At 41.6% G+C, this 27,920-nt stretch overlaps 1 protein-coding gene across 4 annotated transcripts; it reads right to left on the bottom strand.

Annotated features, from left to right (window-relative positions):
• Positions 1-55: 55 nt before the first annotated feature.
• tp53bp2a (tumor protein p53 binding protein, 2a) lies at positions 56-27,765 on the bottom strand. 4 transcript variants are annotated; one of them, XM_046401456.1, is made up of 21 exons: positions 27,482-27,765; positions 27,030-27,186; positions 17,435-17,582; positions 16,242-16,355; positions 14,715-14,785; positions 13,911-14,012; positions 12,805-12,979; positions 12,438-12,619; positions 12,132-12,296; positions 11,847-11,885; positions 10,246-10,293; positions 8,837-9,005; positions 6,360-6,482; positions 6,057-6,178; positions 5,525-5,933; positions 3,326-4,182; positions 2,383-2,520; positions 2,095-2,228; positions 1,797-1,963; positions 1,457-1,656; positions 56-1,245 (listed from the first exon to the last, which is right to left on the bottom strand). In XM_046401456.1, exons 2-21 carry the CDS (start codon positions 27,054-27,056, stop codon positions 1,204-1,206), a joined length of 3,432 nt encoding a protein of 1,143 aa, XP_046257412.1. In that variant the 5' UTR covers positions 27,057-27,186; positions 27,482-27,765; the 3' UTR covers positions 56-1,203. The 4 variants fall into 4 exon arrangements, with proteins under 4 accessions (XP_046257412.1, XP_046257414.1, XP_046257413.1 ...); XM_046401458.1 differs by lacking the exon at positions 11,847-11,885; XM_046401457.1 differs by lacking the exon at positions 27,030-27,186.
• Between the last annotated feature and the right edge of the window lie 155 nt (positions 27,766-27,920).

Genomic DNA, 27,920 nt, shown 5'->3' with positions numbered 1-27,920 from the left:
AGAAAAATGGATAAAACTCAGTAGTTAGGGGTCAGTAAAAAGAAGACTACGCAAACTGAGTACAAAGTATTTTATTGTAAATGTTTGAAATACTACAGTACATTTGTGGTTATGTTTCTGACAAAAGGGCTAAAGACAAGAGTAACAAAAATAAATATAATCTGCACTGACAGATATGTGATGAGTTGAGTCTTGGGAATTCAGATATTTTGATTCGACTTAGAAACTGCCTGACTTTACAATATGGTGTGTCATCTCACTGATTACTACAAAAAAAAAAGCTTTCTTCTTGGCTTCATACACTACTTTACTGTCCTGGAATGGCTGTAATAAAATATTCAAATTCATACTGCATGACATCTTCTTTATCAAAGGGCCTCTTAGGAGTGTTAAAGTCCATTTTCGTAACAATTTCGTTCCTAGAGCAACATTCACTAGCGTTTGTGACAGAAATATAAGTATACACACACTGTCTATGGCATCTTAACCACATGCCAATGCAAGAAAGCAGACTGTCTTTCTGGGTATCATAAACCACAGAATGATCAGCAACAGATCAGCCTCATCACCAGTCCCCCTCCCAAACATTTCCTATTTGTTTAGCCAGAACAGTGGTGCTTACAACTGAAACTTCACACTTCCAGTGCAGTTACACAGAGGCTCAGTCACTCAACACGGTAGACAAAGAGTGCTCCCCAAAGATTGTCATGTCATAGAGCATGTCAAAGGCATCATCATCATCCACTCATTCACCTCATGCAATGCAGAGCTGCAAGTGTGTTAGAAAATAACCAGTAGCCCAGAAAATAAGTTTTAAAAGACTACTCAAAAGTGTAAAAATCACTTTCTAGCAATACAAATACTGCTTTGCTCCATTTATGTCCCAACATTTGAGTTTCTGTCACTTCAGAAATAGTTTTAGACACTAATTAGAAAAACAACAAAAACAGCAGAAAAATGAATAAATGAAAAACAATGCCAATAGTGTCTTAGAAACACAGTGTGGCCTGGAAATAGGTGATTCTGTTGTAGATACAGAAAAAGTGCCAGAACGAGTTCATAGTTGATCCTTCATATTGTTTGGTCTGTCTTTGTCTCTTCATTTCAGCAGTGTCCTTCTCCTCTCCAGTCTGTTAAAGCCTGTGTGGATGTGTGAGTTTTGGAGAGATCTGGCAGACTGGAATGTGCAGAGATCTTTGTGTTTTAAGCCAGGGTTCTCTGTCTCGGCTTTATTCTGGGGTAGAGCTATTAAAGACAACAAGAAGACATGTAAGAAATGAGCATAAATGTATCACACCTGTAACTATTTCTACATTTTTTACCTTTTCATTGCTGCTTGTCGTTAAGAGCTACCAAACAAGTATCGCTGTGTAACTATGATGACAATAAAGTCTTATCTTAAATGCTTCTGCTTAAACCAAATACCCCTTAAAAGTTTCTGTGACTCATGGCTTACCCCAAGTAGGTTTCGGGGAATGTACCCCTCAGTGTCACCCATGCGTGCCCACCACCAGTCAATCTCATCCTCATCCTCTCTGCGAATGATGGTCATGCAGTCTCCCTCGCGGAAAGACAGTTCATCAGGGTTTTCACTGTTGTAGTCCCACAGACCATAGACCACACCCCTGTTCATGATGCCCATTTTCTCTTGCACACCTGAGGGTAAACAAATTTAAGAAAAATATTTAGCACAAGATGATCCAGTGGGGAGTTTTTGTCTAGACAGAAACATTGTCACACGACACATATCACACACACATTAAGAGACCTAAGAGAATAAAACAACTTTCACTGACCATAGAGGAACTGAGAGCACTGGGTATAGCCCTCCTCCATCTCTTCACATTTATCAGCAGCCGTCTGCATGTCGCTGTATGTCATAGCAAACACTGCTGCGCCAGACTCCACCAGGAACTTGCACACTTGCACATTGTTGCAGGATGCAGCACAATGAAGAGGTGTCCTATGTTAGAGGGTGGGACAGAAAGGGAAAGGAAGAGGAAAAGAGGAAAGGGGAGAAGGAGATGAGAAGTGCAAAGAGAAACGCTGACAGCTATAAAGTATGACTTTCCAAAAAAAAAAAGACTAACTTACCAGCCATCACTATCAGCAGCATTGACATTGACACCAAACTGAACCAGAAACTTGACTATCTCTGTATGTCCAGCACAGACAGCATTGTGTAGAGCGGTGATGCCTTCATCGTTGGGCTGACTGGGATCCTCTACCTGTGATTAAGAAATTACAAGGAAAGAAATATAATGACTACTGTAATATATTTTTTATCTAAACTGCTATGTTGCAACAGTAGCTATTTCACACACACAAAAAAAAGATATTTAGCAAATTTTAGATTACATAAAAAATGTTTCTTGTGCTTACTTCATAGATGATTCTCTGGACCAGGTCAAACTCTCCCTCCAGAGATGAGTCCAACAGCAGAGCCAGTGGGTTGAACTTCACTCTCATGTTGTGATCGATGCGCTCAGAGCCAGGCTTGCGCAAGTTGGTCCTCTTCCCCTAAACACACAATCATGATGGTGTGTCACACAAATGATCTTAAAACAACAACTAAAACACAGAGGAGGTAAATAAGGAGGCAAATCTAGCTGTAAATCTGCAGAGTCTCATGGTGAAGTCTGTCCTGCTGAGATGGGAGCGTCCATTCTCTGTCGCTTTCAATCTGGACTGAAAGCACAGGAGGGACTTGTTTCAAACTCTAAGTGCAAAGCTAATCCAGTTTACCAACATAAGCTGCAAGAAACACATTCATTTCTCTAAAACCATGATTATGCAATCAAATGGGTCTTAAATCGACGTGACAAAACAAGGGAACCGGGGGGGGAAATGGGTCATAACACTTATGTATCAATGGTTTGCCCTTTTAGAGGTAAAACCTTCTGCCTCACCACAGAATCCACTTAAAGGGTTTCACTTCGAGCTTGACAACACAAGAATGTAAACTGGTGTTTATTTTCAAAGCAGAATGGGGTGGGGATCCGCTTACTGTGAGCAGAACAAGACCCATTTTCTCCAGAAACAATAGAAGTGCTTGACAGGGATTATCTAATTATATAACAGACCAGGTCACTGCTTTTAATCAGCAGGTCATTAATAAGCAGAATGTGCACCAAATGCAACTCATGACCTGCTCCTGTGGGACTAACAAATAAACATGAGAGGAGCTTTGAAAACGCACGTAGCACAAATTCAAACAAGGGAAATATACGCTGTGGATTGTAGTGACGCTTTCCCTCACCCATAAAAACAAAACAAGATAACTGAAAGCCCCACAAGAATTGGGATTTAATATGGTGACTCATACCGGTGGCAGAGTGACCTGGCCAGTGACTTCAGGTGCCTTCATGTTAAAGGTGTCCTCTCCCAAGCTGTCCTGCTCTGCTCCACTGGGGTATGGGGGTGGTGGGTAAGGGGGAAACTCTTCCAGGAAGCCTTCTGGAGGTGGAGGGGGCAGGTTGGGCATTGTGTCCTCCAAGCCGGCAGGGGGTGGTGGTGGGAAAAGAGCATCATCTGGTCTGGGAGCTGGGTGGGATGGGGGAGGAGGGGGGATAATGCACTCGCTCTCTGGGATGGCTGAAGGTGGTTTGGTTTGTTCAGCTGGGGCTGGAATGGGGACATTAACACCTGGGACATGAGATGGGAGCTGTCCTCCCTCCAGAGTCTGTCCTGTCTCTGTCGAGTGGTTGTCTGTACCACTCACAGGGCTTGGGCCATGTGGCCCCACAGATCCCTCCACCGCCTTCTCTGCTTCACCAGCATAGGTCGGAGTTGTAGGTGTAGTCACAGTGGTCTCCATAGCTGCTAGAGTGGTCTTCTGGTAAAGGAGTTTTTGAATGTTCGGACCTGCAGGACCCTCTGGTTCGGTGATGGAGCTGCGTTTCTTTAGGGGCCTTGGGGCATTGTAGAGCTTCTTTCTCAGGGCTTCCAGGTCACCATCACTCTGATGCCTGTATGGGTTGGAAATGAAGGGAAGCAGCTTGGTCGGGCTGAGGGGCCGGGGAATGCGCTCTGTTTCTGGTTGAGGGCCCTCAGACGGGGTGGGACCCATGTTGTTGGCTCCACTGTGGTCTACCTCAGATTCTGGGGCAGGGGAGCGGCGGTCCAGGTAAGGATTCTCTGGATGTAGGGATCCTCCACTGGGAATCACTGGTTTACCGTACACTACAAACAGAGACAGGAAACAAGTGTTAAGACTGCAATTCTACAGAGACAATACCATTAATAACCTAATGAATGACCCTTTATTCTCTTTCAAACTACTTTCTTGACTCAATTTCACTTTTTAAGTCAAATTATGAATCACAAAAACGCAGTGTGAAAGTGTGATAACTGCAAAATGAAACCACTTTACTGCACCTTTCAACAATATTGTTTTAATTTAACCTGACACCTGCAACAGTCTGGAAGAGTTGTGTCAGCTGAGCATCATGGAAAAAAGAAAGAATTGTGGGCTTTATCTCAGTTAAACAAGATATTTGTGCTTTTTAAGGTCTGTAAAGAGACCCGTTTGCATGAGTCTCTAAACCTGCAGCTAGAAGACATTTTTGAATTAAATATAAATTATTGCTTCAAGGGTACATTAGTCTAGAATGTTCACCTGATGGAAATATCAATTATGGATGGACCTGAAATAATTTTCTGGTAATTTATCATTGAACTAAAGCCAAAAGATGTTTTCATGCTGAAATCAAAGTATCAATGAAACAAGAGGTCAGTCTCAATAACTACATAAAGGATGGCTTAATTATACACACTAACTAAACTATATTGGGCTTCATCTATGTCTTTAGACTGCATATATATCATCGAGGAAGGCCTTCCTTATAATTATCTATTTTTGTTTCTTAAATGTATTTATAAAATAAGGTTCTGTTTATCTTACAGAACTAGTATGGATTACATGGAAATACTCAGAACAGGCTGGGAGCAAAACAGAAATTTTTTCCATTTCTTTTCCACAATTCCAGTCAGAGGCAGCAGGTGATTGTGCTTGTAAAGAGAAGATGTAACAGATGGCTTAGCTGCTAGTCTGGTTAGTGGCGTGTGAATATTCTCTTGCTGAGCACGCTGAAGGGAATACCAGCGGGGCAGACTCACCTTATAGTGAATATATCTCAAGTGACACTGCACTACTACAACTTTTCTTTACACTTGTTTACATCTTAGTTTTATGTTTCGATCTGATATAACTTATGTTTTTACTCCATCCTTAGCCTTAAGATTTCATTCAAAAGGATACTACTACTACTACTACTAATACTTACTTCAGAGCCTTATTTTTAATTCAAAGTCAAAGTGTGTCCTTCCCTGTTTCTTTAATATGCAAAGTGAAACTGTAGCTTGTTCTAAAGCATATGTAAAGTCAGATTCATCACTAATTAATCATACAACGAAAGTGACTCAGCAGACTACTATCGAGTCTCATATCCAGGAACCCAAAGGAAAATGACCACATTCATCTTTACAGGCACTGAATTAAATAGTTGTGACTAGATATTCTTACCACTGACAAATCCATTGGTGCGGTTCTGAGACCTGTTGAGAGCGCCCTGTACACTAGGCTGGAAGGGCTTCCCTGAGCCAGGCTGCTGCGTGTACATGGAGTAAATGGAGCTGGCCGCTAAGGTCTGGGGCTTACTCAGGCTGGAGTCTTTGGAGGAGGGCAGCTCGGGGGTGAAGGGCCGTACAGTAGCTGCAGGTGGAGTGTCCTGCTTAGAAGGTAGGGGGAGTGTCTGGCTCTGTGAGGGTGGGAGAGGGCTGCGGCCCTGGGCAGCCTGGGGCTGCTGGCTGTGGGGCTTGGCTTTAGGGAAGGTGCCTGTGTTGAGGCCTTGTTTGCCATAGGGCAAAATACTAGGGCCTTTTGGTTTAGTGGGGACGGGAGGAGGCACTTTAACTGGAGCCTTTGGAGCAGCCTGGAGAGAAGAGAGATAGCAAATTAGATGCTGTACTGTATTCTTGCTGGTAATAAACCAACCAACCAAAGGGATTTTTGTCCCCTGTCAGGATGCAAGGAGTGAGCTTTCATTCAGTCTCACCTGAGCGTCCCTGACCAGGTCATCGCTGCTCTGGTTTTTGCGGAGGGAAGTAGCAGGAGTCTCCGTTGGCTCAAACATAGAAAATGGACGCACCTTCCTGTCCCTCTTCAGTTCCGTCTCATCTACAGACCACATGTAGAGGGAGTGATCAGTTTCATCTCACGTCCAGACATAGCGTTTTCATAAAAAGGACAAAAGCTCCTCTGAAAGTTTATGAACAGTTGCTTTCTTCAGAGTTGCAGGAGGGGAGAGCAGGACAGTTCCTGTGAAAGTGATGCATGTGCATTGGTGTGTGTCTCTTACCTTGTTCTGTGTTAGAGTTGGAGTGAGAGGTCATTCGTGGCAGTGTTGAAGACGGGCCATGGCCATTGGTGTTGGATTCGGGACCTGAAGAACCCCAGTCTGCCAGCTTGGATGGTTGAAGGCCTAAGGGACCCGCAGGAGAGGAGAGAAGAAGTGTTAACATGTACAATAGGATTTTACATGGAAATAAAGATACAATAAAGCACAGACACACATGGTGGTATGTAGCTTCAGCTATTATTTATCCACATAAACACAAAGGCCACAGAGCTCACAGAGCAAGTGTATTAGTTTATGTGTGTAGAGAAAACAATCAGGGATTTTTGAAAAAAGACCAGTGGATTCTGTTGCCTCCCTTGTTACTCATCATTTGCTTTTTGGTTGAGTGATTAAGACCCAGCCAGTGGCCATGCATGTCTACAGACATCCACAGTCAGATGAGCCACAAAAGCATGGAGTTCTTGCAACTAACAGGATAAGCATCACATCAAAATGGTATAACCTGATGTTTTCCATTGCAGTGCCTGAAGATGTTAAATGGTCCCTCTCAAGAGGTGCTGTACAAATACACCAACAAACACACACAGATATTGCCAACAAGATCTGATTGGGTTGGTCAGAATCCACACAGAATGTCATTCAACCTAAGGTTATGTGCTTGTTCCAACTGACCCATTTAGAGCAGCAGAAAAATAACTGAAGAAAAAGCTCAACAATCACGCTTTAACAAACAACAGCAAAACAAGCAGAGGATAAAAGATCCAGCTAACAAATGATGAATGCATCTTTTCATCTTTGTCATTGAGAGTTATTCTCATAAAAAATAAACACATCGAAAGAAAGCTGTTGAGAAATGCACACGCACACAGACAAACACAAAAGTGTACCTTTTCTCTTAGCCCGCAGCTCTTTCAGAGGCTTAAGCAAGAACATGGCTTCTGAGGAAGATGCATTCGAAAGGCAAGAAAAACAAAGTAGGCTTAGAGCTCCAGATCTCCCTTTGCTCTAGACATACTGTTGGCTAGGCCTGGGCAGCCCACCCCACCCCAGGGGCCACACAGAGACCAGTGCAACCTTCAGGAGCCTGCCTGATACTATGCAGAATGTCCCTGTTGGAGAGGAACTCGGAATGGGTGTACAGTACTAAGAACAGTTTCCCCTACGTCCCCGCCCAACTCTTTCTCTCTTCTTTCCATACTGCAAATCAGCTCAGCAAGCAGAAATAATTGCATGCAACATCGTGACAGACTGAGAAAAGCCCGTTACTCTTACTTCCTGAATGTGGAGTTTCTTTTCAATAAGAAAACATGGGTTGATGAGGAGTGAGAGAAATGGGTTGGGTCCCTTCTGGTCTTGTTTTGTAATGACTAATTTTGGTGTTGGATCATTAATTTTTAATAACATGAAATGTACTGCTGGCCCTGTATCCACTAGGGAACTGATTTAGAGCTAAGATAGTGAGTCTAGAGATTGAGCGTATGAGAAAGAATTATAGTCACATTTTTACAGACGATGTCACAAAGAGCATCTTTAAACTGGATATGTTACTCTGGTTTGGTTTAGCCAGACTTTGTTACCATCCATTACACAGCACACATGCTACTGCAGTCAGAGGGAAGATGGTGCTGGTGGAACAACAGCGTACGCTGCACCATCTCTCAAACTTGAATATATATATATATAAAAAAGGAATATTTTATTTGGTCTGTATTTTGTAATGGTCTGTATTGGTCTGTATTTTGTAATGCAAAATCTTTTTCAGGTATCAAGTTCAGATTTTGCTGCTGTCTCTCTGTAAACTGGTGCTCAGATCAGTGAATTGTACCCAAGATGCCAAGTATGAATATGGGTGGATACGACTATAGAGAGCATTAATCTGAAACATCTGTTAATTTGTTTGTGTATAAATAAGTCCCAAAATATGATCAAGACTACAGCAGATCGATATGAAGGATGGGACAAAGAGAAACACACTGTGACAATGAAATCACTGGTTCACTCACTGCAAAGCAGATGTTTTTCAGAAAATACTAGGAAAGAAGAAAAAAGATAATTCACGCTCAGCAATAATAGGTCACAACACACCATCCAGGAGGTAACTGGCTACCTTCTGAGCTAAGAGTGACATCACAACCAGGTGCTCCAGACTCCTCTGCTTCTGCTGGGGGCAGGACAGTCTTGTTATATTTCAATTAAAAAAAAAAATCCCACTCCATGATGACATATACAAAGAAACACAGGGAACAGTAACTGAGAACTCTTTACTAACTCGTTTCCTTATATATTTGTGATCTGGCAAGTGAAGCTTGATTTCTGAGCTCTGCTGCTGAGTGACCGTTGCAGACTCAGCGATCATTCAACTTAGAGAAGACCTGCTGCCAAGCTGGCCCAAGCAGAGATCTGAGTCAGGGTCAGAAAGGAAAAGGCTTGAATTAAAAAGTGAAAGGCTGCAGATGGTGCGCTGTTTATGGCCTTACTCTGCGGGTCGTGGGCTGGAAGGGTGGCAGTGCCGTCTGGGTAGGATGGTTTTACGAGCAGGTCGTGCCTCACTGGGCCCCGGGGCATAGTGGACGACTGGATGTACGGGCCGACCGCTGCCACGCGTGACGGACCTGACTGCTGTCCGGCCTGGCCATCGGAGGGCAGCTGGATAACGAAACAGACAGAGACAGAGATTTGCTATTCAGACACAGAGACGGCAAAATGATTATCATGGCCAAAATAATTTACAACAAACATACTAAACTCGCTATAGCTTTAAAATGTTAAAAATAAAACAAAAAAACCCCCAAAAACAGGTCCACTCATTTTTAACCTTCATTGTTGTGTGTTTTTGTCTCTTTTCTATTCATTACATAACAAAAAATAAGAATGTATGATGGATGAAAAATGGTGAGACAACTTTAATATCCATAGATCCTTGCCAGTATAGAGGCAAACATGTAAACTGTGGCCTGAGAGTGGCACCAGAGCAGGCCATATCATAACTAAAATCAAAAGGATTTATTATTGCCAGCTCGGAGTCTTCTTCATTTTTCTGACCTGAGGGTGGTGCTAGAGCAGTGGTCATTAAAGTGACACACTCACTGGAGGTGTATTGTCACTAAAGTGAAGTCTGCAACAGGTGGAAATTTAGACCTGCTGGTTGGGGCTTGATGGCAGGTCAGGGGCTCAAAATAATGAATGTCCATAAATGAAAAACTTATTAATCTACCAAAAGAAGGTGGGACATTTTACAGTGGGTCAAAATGTTTCAATGAGAGACTAACATTGCCATCTTCTGAGCCCTGCCTTGAACCACTCACTGGTATTTAGACATCTTCACTTCAAAATTAGTTACTACTAAATAACTGCATTGCCTAAAAAAAAAAAAACAAGAAACTGTTGGATTACAGCAACTTATGAAATATTTATTAAACAGCCAATACCTCTCATTTTAACATTGCTTTTAAGATAGGATGTTGCAATAGAACATCGTGCAGTTTTAATTTACACTGATTTTAAAGCATCTAGGATAGATGTGGGCTTAATTATAGAATTCCTGAAGCATTAACTCTTGTTGTAGATATAACATCTTAAGAAGAATTTAAATGCCTCTATGTTTCAACACCTACAAACTTTTCAACAGGAAACAGACTAACTTTCACTACAAACTTTGGTCAAGTACTTAAACCATCTTTCAAAATATAGCCCAACCCATGGACAAAAACATATCTTTCAGCCGATGACATTAAGACACTCAATTCAAAACAAAAGGAACATCTCACTCACTTTGCCCATCAAAGGTCTGAAGCAAAAATAAAAGAACTTATGGAATCTCATGCCCCAAGTCAAACTCAAGAATAAAAAAAACACATATGTTTAGCTCTGATACTAGTTTAGTTACCTGAAGATGAGTGTCTTTTGAAGCCCTCTCTTTACCAGGATAGCCATTCTTGAAAAAACAAAAAAAACAAAAAGGACAAACATACAACAACAGTTCAAAATACCAAATAACCCCTTTTTCCTACACTAATATTCAGCTTTTCTAAGTGTTGCCTGAACTGTGTGACTAAGACGGTGCCGGTTGACTCTAGGCTGGCAGCCCTCAGACTACCTCTCTTCTATCAGTATGGTTATACATGCTTGCTGGGTGATGTCAGCCAGACACTTGGTGTTTGGTTGGAGAAGAGAGCAGCTTGGTTGGAGTGTGTCTTTGTGCTGGTGTGAAAAAGGCCTTCTCATTATGATTCCAGGCAGAGTGTGGGTAAATCACCTCCTCACTAGGGCCCATTCAGGCCGTCATCTCTAAAACACACACACACATACACCTTTCTCTGTTCCTACCTTCTCTATTCCTACTTTATTATCCAACAACTGGACAGCAAAAGAGAAGCTGGGTTTCTTTAAAGTTATAATGGTGTGCAAGTTGTTCATTTATCTAAATGGCTTGCAGCAGCGCTTCAAAAGGATATGTTAAAGCTACATTTTAACATTTATTATTTATGTTTTAACTTACAAGCCACTTAAAATCTTGTACATTGCATTTGCTTAGTAAACACTGCATGATGCATACTGACAAGAATATTTTTTTGTACTGACAACAAAGAAAAAACATTTTTCATGGCACAGAGGACAAAGTTAAGAATTAACACTGAATAATAAAAAACAATCTGTGAGGTTAATTGGCTGAATTTTAATTTGTTTTGAAGAAAGAAAGTTAATGATGAAGGCCAAAGAAACACCCTAATTATGTTTAAAAAAAAAAGATTATGATCAAAGAAATTACTGCATAGAGGACAGAGTAAAATGAAAACCTAAAATCATCCATAATCCAATTATAATGATTTCGTGTTGTTTTCGTGCATCCTCACTCTCCCTACACAAATCATTCAACCTCAAGCAGTGGCATGTTCATTTTCCTTCCTCACAGGCGGTTTCATACACTAGTCTGTTGAGCGTCATTTATGATCCCATGGCAATCTATGTTCAGAACAACTCCAGGAAAGGGGAAAGAGGAGCTGAGGAGCAGGGAGACACCAGGCAGACTCAGAGCTAAAACCTTAACACCCATTAGAGCTTGAGTGAAGACTGAATTATTCAGCCTGCTAATGTGTAATATGTGCTGAATCCCATCATGTATTATATTATGAAGCATGTTTACAAAATCCAATGTTTTTTTTCAGTGGGATGGTCGTTTGCTTAAGTAAAATGGTTATGTGCCGTTTCCTGTCAAGGGTGCAGCCAGAAAAGATAGAATCTCCCCTAACATTCCTGCCTCGCGGCCTGCCCTTATTACTCGTCTCTCATCTTCAGGAGTTGTTTCTGCCAAATGGGACTGAAAACACCGCTGAGTGAAGAAATGGAACTCCAATGCAACTCAGTGACATGATCTAAGCAACGATCAATCCCCACCAGTTATCTCAGACAGAGAGAGATCAAAGCATGAAAAAGATGGATAAAAGTTAGGATTGCCCACTCAGGAGATAGGGAGGTTAAAGGCCTTACGGTGGCATGGGTGAGCTCTGAATGCCAGGGTATCGGAGGCTTCCAGAGGTGGAGAGACATACAAACAGCCTTTATTATAATGCCACTAGGGGGAGCGCTGATCAAATCATTTCCATTACTTATTTGCAGATATGACTAATTTCAACCTGACAAATTGTGAGAAAGTCATAATAACAGTTAAAGGTATGCGAACACCTTTCATCAAATATAAAAGATGATATATGACAGTATTCTGTCTCAGGTTATGGTAATATTTTTAGCCTGCGGTGGTGGGAAAATACTTACAGGCAAGTTCTCCTTCTGCTGCAACGCTGCCTTTTTCTTCCACAGCCGATCTCGAAGCTCATTGATTCGTTTGTCCATCGAAGCCACCTCCAGGTTACGCTTGTTCAGGCTCTCCCTCTGCTGCTGCAACTTGGAGTTTTGATCCTGGTTGAGCTTGTTCCTCAGCTGACCACCAAGAAGGATAAGGCAAAAGGAAAAAAAGAAGAGTCGGTTCAACATTAAGGCACTTTCAAAACAAATACCGTCTTTGGAACTACAATTGGTTTTGGTGTTGAATCTAACTGAGCAAATTTTATTTCTGCACACCTGTAGATCCTTGTAAAGGCGGTCCAGTTCAGCCACAGAGCTCTGGCTGTCATGGAAGTTGTCAACTTTGCCATTTCTGAGAACCTCCAGCTGTCTGTTGAGCTCCTCCACTTTGGACGCAGCCATTACTAATTCTCTCTGCTTCTGCTGGAACAGGTTGTTCATCTGTTCTATCTCCTCCACTGGAGAGGGATAAGGAGGAGTGAGAGGTGGAGAGAGGGAACAATAGGTAGCGAGAAGGCGTGTGAAGATGATGGAGATAGGGAAGTGAGAAGAATATCAATTAGAACCAAATCTTCCACGCTTTCTGTCGTACAAGATTTTGAGCAGGCATCCATTCATAAATTCACTACGTCCATGAGCTTACCCAGTTTGCCATTGCTGAGCCGCTTCTGCTCCACCTGGCCCTTGAGGGCCCGGACCTTCTTGAGCCGAGTTTCCTGGTTCTCGATGTTCTCTCGGAGGCGCTGCAGCTTCTCCTGCTCAGAGGCCTGCTGCTGCTGACGCTGTTCCTGTTGTTTCAAGTAGCGCAGCCTCTGCTCCTGGAGAGACAAAAGGGAACATAACTAGGTCAGAAACAAACAAAAACATTCTTCACCTGTTAAATGAGGTTAGGAAAACCTTCTGAAAAGGTAAATAGTCTTAAATTCTAAAAGTCAACAGCACATCTTGAACTGACACGCGATGATGTTATTCCGAACAGGCTCTAAGATGAGCACTACATACTCTCCATGATGCACTTGCACGTGATGTGAAAGACTGAAATGACTGTTTGCTTACTCTATTTGTGTCAATGACTGCTTGAAATTGTATTCCTTGGCTTGCTCTGTTATCCTCGCATACACGCAGTATAATAGTTACTTGGTTTGGAATGTGTAAAGTGGGTCAAGGATAAAGGTTTGCAATCTGCTGGGTTGCATGTCTAAGCAGGGACACAAAGAGAATGTTTTTAAAGTTATCTTTATATTGTACATATCTTGGTTGAGAAGGACAGAGGCATTCTAAGGTGCCTCAGCAATTACCAAAAAAAAAAAAAAAAGGTCAGTCAGACTCGTTTTCCCCAAAAATGTAGGCCAAAACAAGTCCTAAGCAGGAGAAATTAGATCATCAAATACTAGATGAGTCCCGTGCAGTGAGAACTCAAGGCAGAAAGCCGTCTCAGGCTTCTCAAATTATAAACACTACACCTGCAGCCACCCACAATTCATTTCATCTGTCTATCACAACCTTCACATGTGCTCTGTCTGAAGTCTTCATTTCCAGTGCACTAGACTTGTTTCAGCATTTTTGTTTTGTGTACCATCTCCCCACTATCTCCCAATAATGCTCTCTTTAATCTTGTTCCCTTTTTCTGTCTCTCCTCCTCTGGCTTTTACTTTCATCTCCACCACTTAACCTCTTCATCCCCTGTATCCACCCATCTCTCCAAAAGTGCTCATCTTCCCTTTTATCCTGCACTTCTTTTTAATGCACCTTGGAAGCAAGGAGCTGTTGTTGAGCCTCTATCTGTTGCTGCTGCCTGGCAGCCATCTCTTGTAGTTCCGCCAGCGTCATGTCCATGCGGGGTGTCGCCACCTGCAGGGATAAGCAGATGGACAAAGGACAAAAGAAAACACATTTAGCCAAAAAAGCCAAAGCAGCAACAGATAAATGTTTTTCTCCAAAAGCCAACACATGTAGGGAGATAAGTGAAGTATCAAAATCCCTTTACCTTCCTATTCAAATGTTCAAAAGAAGACCAAACCAGACAATATACCAGAAAATGTATTTTCTAGAAGGTCAAATTCATAATTGTATAAACAGGCTGATTTTTCCAAATCACCACATCAGCTTGTTGAATAGTATAAAGAAACAACTTTAAGAGGTTAGAGAATTTTTGTTAACACTAAATTCTCTGATCCACATGATAGGAATGTGAGAAAGTTCACATGAAAATGCCTTGGAGCTAATGCATCAAAACTATATGTGCAATGAACCACAGAAGCTCACTGTAATAGTAAAGTGATTCCACTGAGGTGCAAAAAAAAAAAACAAAACAAAAAAAACAAAAACACCCATGCAAGTGAGAACAATTCCAGGTTTTTGTTATTCTTCAAAAGTCAATAAATAAAATCACAGATTCAGAAACCGTATGGCTAATGTGAAAAACCATAACAAATATATTTTATATATGATAAAATGTTATATATATCATATATTTTTTTTCTTAAAAATGGAAGCATCCTGCAGGACACATTTTAAACAGTCTAAAAAAAAAAACAAAACATAGCAACTCACCCCATTCTCCATTCTTCTGTCTGGGGGACCCTTTACTCCATTCCTCTTTGACTCCAAGCCTCTTGACCCTCCTGACAATGTGACAGAAGATTCCATGTGACATCAGAGCTCCAGCCTACGTACATCCAATGTACTGCATTGTTTTAGCCCAAACTACGAAGCAACAAAGTGAGCCAACTACTAGCCTTTACAGTCAGCTGTGAAAATGACAGGAACTTCCTGGAACTTTCTTTTCCCCTTTTATCTGTTGCTGTCTCTGACAAACAAGTGTACACAACTAGGTGTATGGCTTTCTCTGGACTTGCCACAAAGCAGGGTGTAGATCAGTGGAAAGCTACACAAAACAGACTTAATGATCTTAGCTCCTCTGGGAAACAACTGGGATCAGTGCTCTGAGACTTGCAATAATCTCAGGGTTTAACCTAATACATAACTGTCTGGCAGTAGGACCTAAAACTATGTGTGGATGTGCTTTTCTGTGTACATGAATGCACTTGCACCCAATCATGCTACTGGCATTAGACAGGTGGGGGGAGGTGGTGGCGGTGGGGGTCTGGCAATCCAGATCCCATCTTTAAAGCCCTTTAGCTTGCATAATGGTTTTAAATGACCCTTGACATACAGTATCCATGTTAAATACATGCACTGGGTTAGTGTTGGTGACACCACGCTAAGGCTCCGTAAGTGACATTATGACATGCAGAGAGAGATAACTTGGCCAGCTCAAGCCAACAGACAATACATTTTGTCCCCTGATCTGCTGAGAAAGAACATGTCTGTACATCATCTGGAAGCCCACTGAACTAAATCAATACTAAGGTGGGACCAAGTACAGTAGAGTATTTCCACAAATAAAAAATAAAATAGACAAATAACGGGGAAAAAAAATCAAGATAGAACTATGTTGCAAAGACTAAGCAGAAATAAGCTAACAATGTGGGAAAACAAGAGTAGGCTATGATAACAGGAAGGGAAAACAGCCATCTAATCCCTGGGCCAGACTCAAGCCGTGAGGGGCAAAAGGACTTAGTTATGTAACTGGGGGCTGAGAGGATAGCGTACGACCAAAATACTAGAGTTTTCTGTGTTCCCAAGAAAACTGAAAACTAACAAGATTATGACAAAGTGACACCCTGCATTGAGCCTGGCCTGCAATAGTACAACAAAATAAGGCTTGTTCAAGGATTTGACGCCAACTAACATAAAACCCTTTCCTGGATAAACGCAATCTTAAGAGTACCATTTCAAAACCTCTGTGGGGTAAGAGGAGAGGTGGTCTAGTTCATTCTAAGCTTTAAACAAGCTGTTAATGTAAACTTCTCTTTCAAGTATGCTTAATGCCAAAGGAGAGGCATGTTTAGAGGCTGCAGGCATCTCTGGAGTTTACTGTGTTGGTGTCAAATGTCTTTTCTCTGAGGTCAGCCTGCATGTCTCTTATGTGAGGGAAAATGGCCTTAAAAAGCCCTGCTTCCCATTCATTGTCTATTGTGTGCATGGTTGGGGTGTGTGCTTTAGATGGACACCTACCTGATTCCCTACTAGGAGCTCGATTGTGACGCAGAAAGAAGCGCACCTCTGCCCTGTGTTGTCCCCATCTTTGGAGAACATCCAGCATCCGCTCCCCCTCACCTACAGCTCGCTCTGGAGACGGAAAACACGAAAAGACGTCAGCACCCAGGGGTGAGGTAAAAACACATCCGCTAAGTCAATACTGTAAAAGTCATAATGTGACAGTACCAATATAGGTCAAGTGTGCATGTGACGTTTGTTTTGTGAAACCTGTCCAACCGTGTATGTTTTATCAGCACTAGCAAGTCTAGCTGATCTTTCTGAGCAATGACTTCGGGGAAAACAACAACGATGTGTTGTAAATTACTATGGCTGGTATTGAGCCAAAGAACTCATCAGCTATTCCTCAGACATTTTCTTCAGCCTGCTTAAGGCCATTTCATTACACAAATAGACTGACACATTACAGTGAAGTAGAGGTCAATGGAACTGATCTATTATAGTGGTGTGACAGCAAAATGAAAACCAAACCAACAACGGCTGTAATTTGCAAGCTATTAACAGCATTACATCTAAATTTAATGCAAAATGGCACTGCTGTGTTTTCAAGGAGAGTCAGAAGTGAGTGAGAAATGGCTGCAAAATGAGACAATCTTTTCAGCAGTTAGCAGTTTCTTTTCAGACTACTTGTGGAAGTACTCAAACACAATAATTGGCACTTTCTTCGCTCTTATGGCAGCATCACCATGGAAACAGCTACGAAGCCTGACTCCAATTCTGAATACCTCATGATTCTCAAGAGATGGTGGAAATGGGGAAGGAATGAAATCTCTGCAACACCCCCTCCCCCTCTCCACCACTACCACCACCTGAGAGATGTGGGAGATGTATGGGTGCTTATGTTTGTTACAAGGATTATGGGCTCTGCTTCATTTGCATTGCAGCCCCGAAAGAGATAAGGCTTTCAGGGGAAAAAAATAAATAAAAAAATCACCAGGCAATTGACCACACAGCTAATCTCCATATATGGTCCACTTCAGAAAAGCAATTTCCCTCTAATTAAAAGAAAAAGACAAACAAGTGTCTGCACAGTGATTCCCGTCTCTTGGGATACAGCCATATTCCATGAACAAAACAACACGTGACAACATGTTCCTCATTGTGTGTATACAGACAAGGATAACACTGGGTGGACTGACACCGTCACTCACCAGATCCACGCCACATCTCGGACAGGTGGCAGTCTGTCTCCCCCGGCTCCTTGCACAACTCCACCACGTCCCGGCACAGGGTCTCTGGGGTAACAGGAACCTCAGTAAAATGCTGGTCATTATTACTGAGGTATACTGTCAGGAACATCTGGTGACAGTGGGAGGGAGGGAGAGGGGCAGATAGTTAAATAACAACACAAGACAGAGGATCCTGGTGCACTTGGCAGCAGAGCGAAGATCATAAATCTCTGTGATTGGCGTCTTATTTCCCTATAGTTCTGTGTGTGTGTGTGTTATATTTGGCACCTGTTTTCTCTTCTCTCTGACTGCATCACAGATGGATTTTGAAACTTATTTTGCCTTTGAAGCTTTAATGACCATTGTGAGCCCAAGAGATGCTCGCAACAGTGTGATACAATTTCACATCTGTTTAACTTTTTAATGTTATTAAGAGAGAATCCCGCTGTCTGTTTTATCTGTGTGTGTACAGGCACCGAACATTAGGAGATTAGGTTGAAGGTTTAATTCCTCAATACACACATGCCATACATAAAATGTTTCTGTGAATATTCAATTTATTCAAGCATGCAGTTGGTATGAATGCATATTGGAAACACACTGAGAGACTGTTGGTCACAATGAGGGTTTTGAGCCTGTTCTGCTCTGGTCTCAGCATAAAGAGAAAACTATTTTTCTAGACTGATCTGACATAAGAAGATTGAAAATCTCAAGGCCTTAAAAGGTCTCTTTCAAAGCCTTTTAGCATGAGAGATTATGACAACGTAAAAAATGTATTAAAGTGATCTTAGAAGGCAACTGGGTAGTGTTGACAATGATTCAGAAATGTTACTACCATCTAAACCATTGTGACTATATTGTGCTCATTCAGATAAAAAACCAAGATATCTGCCACAGTAACTAGAAGGGATGTAGACAATAGTATCCGTTTCCCAGTCCTCATTCCTCTGTATCAACAGAGAAAGCACTCCAGCTCTCAGAATTCCATTTCACCGCACACCATCCAACTGCTAAATAGTGTTGTCACCACTGTGACAGATCCCTCTATCTCAACACACACGCTAACTACCCCTGCCGCGCTCTCTGAGGGAGGAGACCACTCTGGAGACACTGGATTTGTTTGTCAGTGTGTGACTGACAGATGGTAGAGACTAGTTTAGGACCATCAAAAAAGAAATGGACTGTTTCAGTGAAGCTGTCAATGATGAAAGTGATATGTGAAAGCATTCATAGAAAAGTGAGCTGTCTAACAGCAAGCATCTCAAAATGCAGCCGTTCCTTATGCAAGATGTCATTTATCTTTATAGTTATAAGAGACATTGGGAGTCAAATTCAACGAAACAAAGTAGATTTAAACTAAAGCATTGACAGTAAATGTAAAAATACACATGCGGGGGAGAATTTTCATATTCTGCTGATGTGAAATTCACTGACATGAAAGTGAAAATAGATAGATAGACAGAAAGACAGATGGATAGACTGATAGACAGATCATCACAAAGCAAGAGCTTTGTTAAGGATGTAACAATAGAAATATTAACACACGTCCTTGGAAATGGCACAACTAGAACTCAACGAACCTCATTGTGTCCCAGGTGTTAGCACAATATAATGCCTGCACAGTGACTGCAACAGTGCTGCAAAAGGAAAGCAGCAGCCCAAGAACCAGAATAAATGTTTAATTGTTAAAATATATTATTGCTGCTTGGGTCCTAAACCACCAGGTTAGACAGTCAGGTTTTTCTATTCTCATCACGCTGCTGTGAATGGCTATGCCTACAGGGGCAATGGTGGGAACATCAGGTCAGCAGGGTCACAAGCACAAAGGGCTTAAGGGGGGGTGAGCAAGAGGAGCAGCTGGAGCCATGGTGCAGAAACAAAGCATTTGGGTTGCTTTTGAACTATTTGGTATGCTGAGGAAAAAGGACAACAGTCTTTAGATAAGTGACTATTCCCCCCTTTCTTCTTCAAATGAATCTTAGTGAAGCTTACTGGCTGAGTGGGCAGGTGACACATTTCTTTTAAAATCCCTCAGCAACACACAGCCATAAAAAGTTTGAGGTGAAGGTAGAAGCAAGGGATAGTGGTCTGAGTCAGAAGACCTGAATCAACCTCTTTGTTCCATAGGGATGTAAATGAAAGATCCCCCATCAACAGAGCGAGTCAGCAGTGAGTTATCCATGTCAGTAATCTACAGTACAGAAAGCTATAAATAAACACTGCCCCTGTGTTCATTACTGGCCATAGAAGACCTAATAGCTCTGTGGTGGGCCAACCTTGAGAAGAAAAAACAACACCAAAACACTTCCTTTCCTGTCACCTAATTATAATACAGTTGAACTGTTTGTAGTATGTAGATGAGAACTAAACTTGAATCAGTTGCCAGAATAAATGACCCTTTCAGAGCCTGCATGGCAGCTGACATCATCACAACTTCCGAGCAACGTAGGACATTCAGATGACCCTGTTAATATTTGGAGAGTCAAAGAGAGCCAACAGAGTGAGGGAGGGGGGGGTGGGCTGAGAGTAAGCAGGACTGAGTGAGGAGACAGAAACATTGATGGGAGGGGAGTGGACTCTTAGGGGTGACAATGCCTACGCTGACAGCCAATTCTCTTCAGCACTAAAGTTAATGATCCAGGTCCAGAGCACTACCCAGTGCTGGCCCTGATATAGATGAGTTGGCACTCTGCTGCTGACCTTCATCCACCTAATGCATACTGTCACTGCTTATGGGTTAAAATACTGTTCATATGTAAGAAACCCATAATTAATTAAGCTAATAAGGCCGATTTTCATATGCCTCTACATATTCATACTGCTTTGGGAACACAACATTGCTGTCTGAAAATGACAGGTCCAGTTTGACTTTTCATTATTAGACCTGTGTGTGTAAACTAGACATCTTCACATGTAGTTTTTCATACAAAAGCGCCCAACACTACTGTAAATCCTCTGCTAGCTTGATTAAAGGGAAAAAAGTTAAGTGGTCTATCGAAAGAGACAGGTGAGAAGATTACCTACTCCCTGTTTTGGCTCAGCCAGATATCTTGAGAGTTCATTAAATATTCATAGCTACAACAGCATGCAAAATTAAACAGCTCAATAACAATCTGACAGGCCTGTTTCAAAACAGAAAAACATTTGCACAACAGTTTACCATATAGCTTTACCTCAGGTAGCTTTACCCAACCAGGGAGCTGAGTAGTACCGATCTGAATTGCAGATGACAAAGTTTGACAGAAATGTGCTATACTTGCCCTTCTGTCTATCAGAGTGGATGACAGAAGCAAATGCTGAATTGCACTTCCTTCCTACCTGAGACAGGGCAGAGATTGCCCTGGGGAAGGAGAGTGGGACGAGCTGCCTCTGCTGCTGTGGGTCACTATTACAGCAATAGATTTCTAATTCCATCATAGCATCAGCTAAGTCAAAGCTGTCTCCCAGGGTTTGGGACTGGTGTGACAGCTCAAAATTGCAAACTGACAATTATAGCCAGTGCAAAGAAATGTAGCTGTTAACTCTGCAGCCTGCACTGTAGATGTTCTCAAAGCAGAGCAGCTATAAGGCCAGGTCATTGGGGCTATATCTCAGGGATTATGTTAAGCCGCTATATAAAAATATAGCTTTTCAACACACTACTGGCTCAGCAGTACAATAGTAAGCTTAAACTCAACAGCCTGCAGCCAAGCTATAGCCACAATGCCTTCAGTTTAACAGAGAATATCCTTAACTGTGGCCCAGGAAAGGCAGGCGCTCCTTCTCATATGGATATTTTACTGTTCAGAACCTGGTTTAAGGTCTTTAAATCCTTAAAATTAGGTACTGTAGTAACTTTTGTAAAACAGAAAATTACATTGTCCTGAGCACAAGTTTAAGAACATTTGTTCTAGACAGAATAACACCAACAGGAGTGTGTGCACCTCTCAGAGATGAAAGGCTGTAACATCAAACCATCAGACAAAGGACACTGTAATAAGAACATCTAAGAGGAAGACGGTGGCTGCAGCTGGCAGCACGTACTTGACCTGCCCTGTTGAAAAGGGCCGAGAGAAAGAAAGACATGTTATTCTAGGTTATTGCATAGAAACAGGCTTCTTTGTCAGTGATTCTTAAATTACCTGCAGTCCCTGCAGGGAGGTGTGCAACTATTCTGCAATATCTACAATATATACAGTAAATATCAGCTATAAAGTCTACAGTCAATAAGATGCTGATTTGGTACTTTACTGTGTACTTTTAATTTGATCCCTTCTCCCATTAAAGCCAGGGGCTTTCAGCAGCAGATGCAATTGACTGTAGACCTGAGGGGAACAGGCTTTTCAAGCCTCTCCAGTTGTTTAGACAGAGGACTCTGAGATGACTTGAGTTTTAAAGACATGCTGTACCCATAGCCAATTACAGGAAGGAATGCTGCATTGGTGTGTGTGTGTGTGGCACTCCCACTGATCATCAGATAACAAATGCGTGCACTACAGCAATAGAGTGCACATAAACAGAACAGTGAGCAGGATATTGCTGTCAAAGGAAAAATTTTAAACTTGAATAAACCGTTACTTGACAGTGTTACTTCAAGCAGGCCTAATAGCAAGTCAATCCCCGTGTCCCACCTTGACAATCTAGTGTCTCCTTGTGAAGGTCAATTCTACTGCATCAAGATCACTGTCCAAATGCAATTGGTCGCATATTGAGTTAAGAGTGATCAAAACTGTCTGCCACTGCAGTTTCCTGTTTCCAGGAATAGACAAGTCACAAGAGATTGTACTGTAAATGAATTACTCTGCAATGACAGGATAAGTTGCAAATCAAAGATGATCCTGTCACTGGGAATTCACATCAATACAACTAAAAACACCCACAGCACCATAGGATATAGTTTGTAATCTTAGTTTGTTTTTGAAATACAGTGAGATATTTTAGTTGATGTTAACTGCCATATCTGCAAGTAACAGGCTTTCAACTCAAATCTGTCATTGCAATACTAGTACCTTTGTTGTTGCTGTGGTTTAAACTCCTAAAATTATCTGCGTCAGTAACTGATTTATTGTTCACAAAAAGTAAATTCATATGTCAAATCATAGGAGACGAAAACTGAATTTTCAATAGTCAAGAGTCAATATACCCAAAACCTGTCATTTTAATATAGCACAAAATAACAGAAACTGTCAGAAGTCACAAAATGTTTGACTTTTTTACTAAAGGAATAACTTGAAATTATAACTCAGTTGCAAGAGTCTGTTTAATCTCAAACAGAAGCTGCAAAACCGATGCATATCATAATGTCACCATGGGCTAATCAGGTAGACCTGATTACGACCTCTTTCTATTAATTCAGAGCAAATATAAAAACCGTAAAAAAAATAATGAACAATGTTTATTTTTCCAGTAGGTGAAACTAAGTGAAGGTCACACTCAAATACACTGAATACTGTGTAAAAAACATCATTTAACTTAATATAAGTATATAATTCAAGACTTTATACTTTAAGGAGCAAAGAAAGCTGTGACTATATGGCTGCAATGGAGAGGCATGGATGTAGTCACATCAAATAAGGCTTGATATAATACATTGGTACGGACTACTTTAACATTTGACTTAAGGCCCAAGGGAGAAACAGAACAACTGGGAAAGTGGACAGTGTGAGGCAGGGCAATGGCAGCAGAAGACAACAGCAGCCATACGTTTGACCACGCCTCAGGGGTCTCACCTTAGGGCTGCCGGGCCATCTCTCCGCACACACTTTAAATTACAGATGTTGCTGTGGTAGGCGAATGAACTAGGCCTTGTTTAGGACCTCACCTCTGAATCTGATTACAGCAAGTTTGTAAGACACTGCAGCATCATCTTCCTCTGTGTGCGTCTCGGTTCTCCCTGCCACGGTTTCAAGAGTTGACACAGTTCCAATATAGCAGTCCTTCAAAAAGGCAAGGCTGCAGAAAACTCCCTAATGGCTTTATGCATTATTCCTCTTCGCCTCTCTTTCACTCACTGTCTTTGTGCCGCATTAGGGGGATGAGGGGTTGAGGGAGAAAAGGTCAGGGGTAACAAGCAGGCAGACGCAGAGGCAATCAGAACACATAGTAGCCTCATTCAACTGCAACCTTTAAAAGAAAAAAAACAAAAAAACAAGCAGCTTTTACAACACAGTGAAGCTGCAGCAAGCTGTGACTCTTCGATCAGGACGACCTCTTCTCTCTGTCTGCACTGCAGTACTTAGCCTATCACTTTATTATCTGCACTTTCGCAATACTCTTCCGTTCCTGGTCTATATGATGAGACAGTTCCTACTTTGTGCTTATCTGGGAGATAACAGAACTGGAAGCCAAAATGAAGCAGAAGGGAATGCATGCATCTTTTTCAAATGACATAACTTATAACCACATGCTCCCATCACGCACAAACAGCTGTCACAATTAATAAGTTCAACAGCAGAAGCCTTTGCTGCCATAATACAGACATAAAGCACCAAACCACATCAACATCATCACAGGACCACAAGTTTACTAGAAAGCTGAGTCCCAGACCACCCTGGATACACTTCTGAACCATGGCGTCCCGGTTGCCCATGGTTAAATGAGTGTTTCAACCTTAGACAATACTGTCACAATCCTGAGGTCTGTAACTCTCCTCAAAGAAACTGGACTAACGTGATGGTGGTAATGTGCCATCAGCGTGCTGCACAGTATAACTGTTATAATAGTAATAATAAAACTCAAGACAATTATTCTGCTGCTTTAAAAATCATCAATTACCTCAGCAAATAAGTGGTTGTTAAATGGGCCTTGTACAAAGTACTTTACCCAGTGTTATGAAGACAAAACATAGATAACAAACTTATTATTACAAACCTAGTTTATTTCTTATACAACTCTTTTCAGCTAATACAGACATCCCCATAACTCACATAAAAGTCAAAACATTACCCTTGAATGTCCTTGGCTGTTACTGATGTGACTGTCTTGCTTACGCAACAACCACATACTCCCCATCGAACTGAAAACACAAAGGCTGTGGTAGCTGCAGAGAAAGCCTACTCAGGTTTCTGTTGACACAAACAGCAAAATCAAGACTCATTTTCCCACCAACATAACACAACCACAAAGTGTAGGAACAGTGAGATTTGTTGCGGTCTCTCTGAGACATGGTACAAATATTTGTCGTCAAGGTAAACAAAACTTAATAGCGTAGGCCGGGTACAAAAAAATCTACTTGAAATTCCACACAGCAAGCAAATTGTGTCATGGGAGAAGAATGAGGAAAAGATATGAGAATCGCACCTGTAACATTTGAAATCCAAAATGAAGAGGAAACTTGTCCCTCACTGATGTTGACATATTTTGACTCACATTTGGTTTCTGTTCTGTTCATGCGGCCTGAGTAGATTATTAAACATAATTTTTCTTGACAAAAAAGTACACTTAAATAAAATATGAACTAATACACCAGCAGAGAATGCAAACCTTAATATGTCATTAATAAGTGTCTGCAAAACAAAGACTAGTTTAAGTACAGATAACAGTACATAAGGGGTTAATGAGTTATACCGTGCTGTTGTTATTCAATAAAGAGCGAGCATCCCTTATCATGGTGCTGCAGCACCACAGGCACACACACATACACACAATGTGCTCTCCACAACACGCTGTTAAAGAGTCTACAGCTCATTGTGTTCAGGAAACAGTGACCCCCTATTTACTATTCCTGCCAACAATTACGACATTACATTCTCACCACCCCTGAGCCCCTGTCCTGTACAAGCAGGGTCATGGGCGATGGGTGTATTTTCAAGAGACAATACCTCGCATCAGACATGGCTATACAGAGGCAATTTGTGTTTATCAGCTGAACGTCAGAAGCTGTATCTCAGTCAAGCGCACACACACACACACACACATAAATATATATATATATATATATATACACACACAAGGTCTCATGTGGTCAAGAAAGAAAGAGACAGACCTTATACGTAAACATGTAAGGGTGACAATTTTGATATCAGCAAGGTCCGTTCTCGTGCTGGTCTGTTCTTCAACAAATGACTACGTGCCAGTAGCAGACTGAGGTCATGCACCAGACAAGAGTCATCCAAATACGGCTGTCTCCACGGATAAGATGATTAATTCACCAATCAAGCTGTTTTACTGGAAGCATTAGGTCTGAACAAAGGGTAACATTAGCAGAATCTGTGTATATTTCCACAGAGGATTACACTGGCTTTTACATGCGAACAAACACTAACTGTGAGCTATTCCACATGTGACTTAATATATTGTTTTAACAAAGACACAACAGTTCAGGGACACATTGAGGCAACAAAAAAACCTGAAAGTTTTAACGTTCCAGTAGTGACTGTCCTTTCCTGTTTAAACTTAACATCCAGGCAACTATTGCTGAAATGGCTCTAGTGTCAAAAGTATTAATTTATTAAGTGATTATTTCATTAACAGATTTACCATTTAAGTCAATTACCAAGACAAAATGCCAAACATTCTCCAGTTCCAACCACTAAAATGTGATGATTTGCTACTTCTTTCTGTTTATGTCATCGTGAAATTCATATCTTAATGTTGATGTGACGAAATGAACAAACGCATTGATGGCGGACGCAGGGGAATTGAGAAGGACACCAATCACTTTTTAATGACATTTTATTGAACGATTAATTGAGAAAAGAATTAACAAAGTACTCTAAAAAAAAGCCGTAGTCTTATTTTCCATGACATTCTCCAGACATAAGAATTTCAGCAGTGTTAAATGCTTACTAGTTACCAATCCATCCCTTCTTTGAACTTTGCTCCTTTACTGACAAGCAGGCAAAGTCACAAGAGAAGTAAAAGTGCATTAATAAAAGATTTGCCACTATTTCAGTTTGCTGGGACGGTTATTTCTCCACAAGCATGTGGACCACTGGTCCCACTGACCTCTCTACACACAACAAAAAGGGCTGAGCAATAGAGCCTTGTCCTGCAGCAAAAGCTATGGACCTCTGATGATGATGATGATGATGATGATGATGATGATGATGACGACGATGATGACATGGCAAAAGTCCAGAGCTGAGTTTAGCGTAATGCCAGTCAGACTTGGCAAGGGCCTCCTGTTTGTTTTGTGTTCTGGGCATGATGGATGTGTATATACTAACAAAGCCTACAGCTGCATGAACGAATAAATGCATCTACAGCTAAGTTGATGTCAGGTAAATGTCAACTGCCCCAAAACTGGATACAAATATAACGCGGCATTTTGACGCAGGGGACTTACACTTAGGGAAAACGTATGTGTGCGGAACAATACACCTGAAAACAAATAAATTATGTAACTTATAACCACATGCTCCCATCACACGCAAACAGCTGTCACAATTCATAAACTTGACAACAGAAGCCTTTGCTGCCGTAATACAGACATAAAGCACCAAACCCCATCAACTTGCCACGTCAATTTAAATATCCAAATAATTCAAGGTGGCAACATTGCATGGATTAGTACGGTAATATAAATGTCGAAAACAGAAACATTACGCTGTAGGAGAATGTTGAAACTTGTAGCTAAGGGAATAAAACATTAACTCACCGGCATCATCTTAGCTTCGTACCGCATTTAGCTAACCAACACAGCATGAATCCCCACTGGCAGTTTCGACGAAAGCTGTGGGACTGGCGATCACTTTAATCCTAGAGCCTAAACCCGCGATGGGCAAGGCTACTTTCTCCTGCTCGGGGGTCCCGTTCTGCATTAAAAACACAGCACGTCCTTATTTCAGAAAGTCAACCAACATTTCCAAATGCAAATAAAAACACGCCAGTGTTAACTGCGTCGCGGACCTGTTGCAACAAATAACAAGGCCTTCACGACAAAAGTTTCCGTTGTAGTTGTGTGAGCATCGGTTAGAACTTTCAAACGGCTCGTTACGAGCTCGAGACACTACTAAAAAAAATATAACGTTTTGCGAGTAAGCAACAGATACATCAAATTATAAATCTATGTGGGAATTATTTTACATTTTCTAAGTTTTTTTTGCTCACCCTAAGACGCGTAGATAACCAGCGAGAAATCCCGTTGACTGACAGCGTTGCTCGATAGCTCGCAGCCTATCCCAGAGTGACGTATCGGGAGGAAACTCAGTCCTCTTTGGAATTCAAGCTCCGCCTCGTTTAGGAACAGAAAACACCCCCACTCACTAGACTTGTCCGCTGGGAATATGAAACTGTACCCTTTTCACTCACTTGTACAAAATCAAAGGTAATTCCACAAGAGCCAACTTAAGGTCGACATCATTCAGTCGGACTACACGATTCTTAGCAGCGAATGAAACTTACATTAAAAGTACGTGGAAACCTAAGTTGACTCGGAGAAGAGGAAGAGGTCTCACTCTGCTCATTTTTAACAAGTTGGATAAAGTTGGAGTGGGTGGAGTTAGGGCAAGCAGTTGTATCAGATAACACCTTGACATGTCACGGGAGG

The sequence above is a fragment of the Scatophagus argus genome, chromosome 10, assembly GCF_020382885.2.
Source record: "Scatophagus argus isolate fScaArg1 chromosome 10, fScaArg1.pri, whole genome shotgun sequence".
Classification (NCBI taxonomy): Eukaryota; Metazoa; Chordata; class Actinopteri; family Scatophagidae; genus Scatophagus; species Scatophagus argus.
Note: the sequence above shows the minus strand (reverse complement) of the source record. Positions and strands in the feature narration are given on the sequence as shown.

Excerpts from the sequence above, each read along its gene's own strand:
- tp53bp2a (XM_046401456.1), bottom strand. The coding sequence starts at position 27,056 with ATGCGGTACGAAGCTAAGATGATGCCG. Across the intron at positions 11,886-12,131 it reads AGCAGAAGGAGAACTTGCCT|CCTCCGATACCCTGGCATTC; the intron begins GTAAGTATTTTC and ends CACCTCTGGAAG. Across the intron at positions 2,229-2,382 it reads TCCAGAGAATCATCTATGAA|GTAGAGGATCCCAGTCAGCC; the intron begins GTAAGCACAAGA and ends TCTTAATCACAG.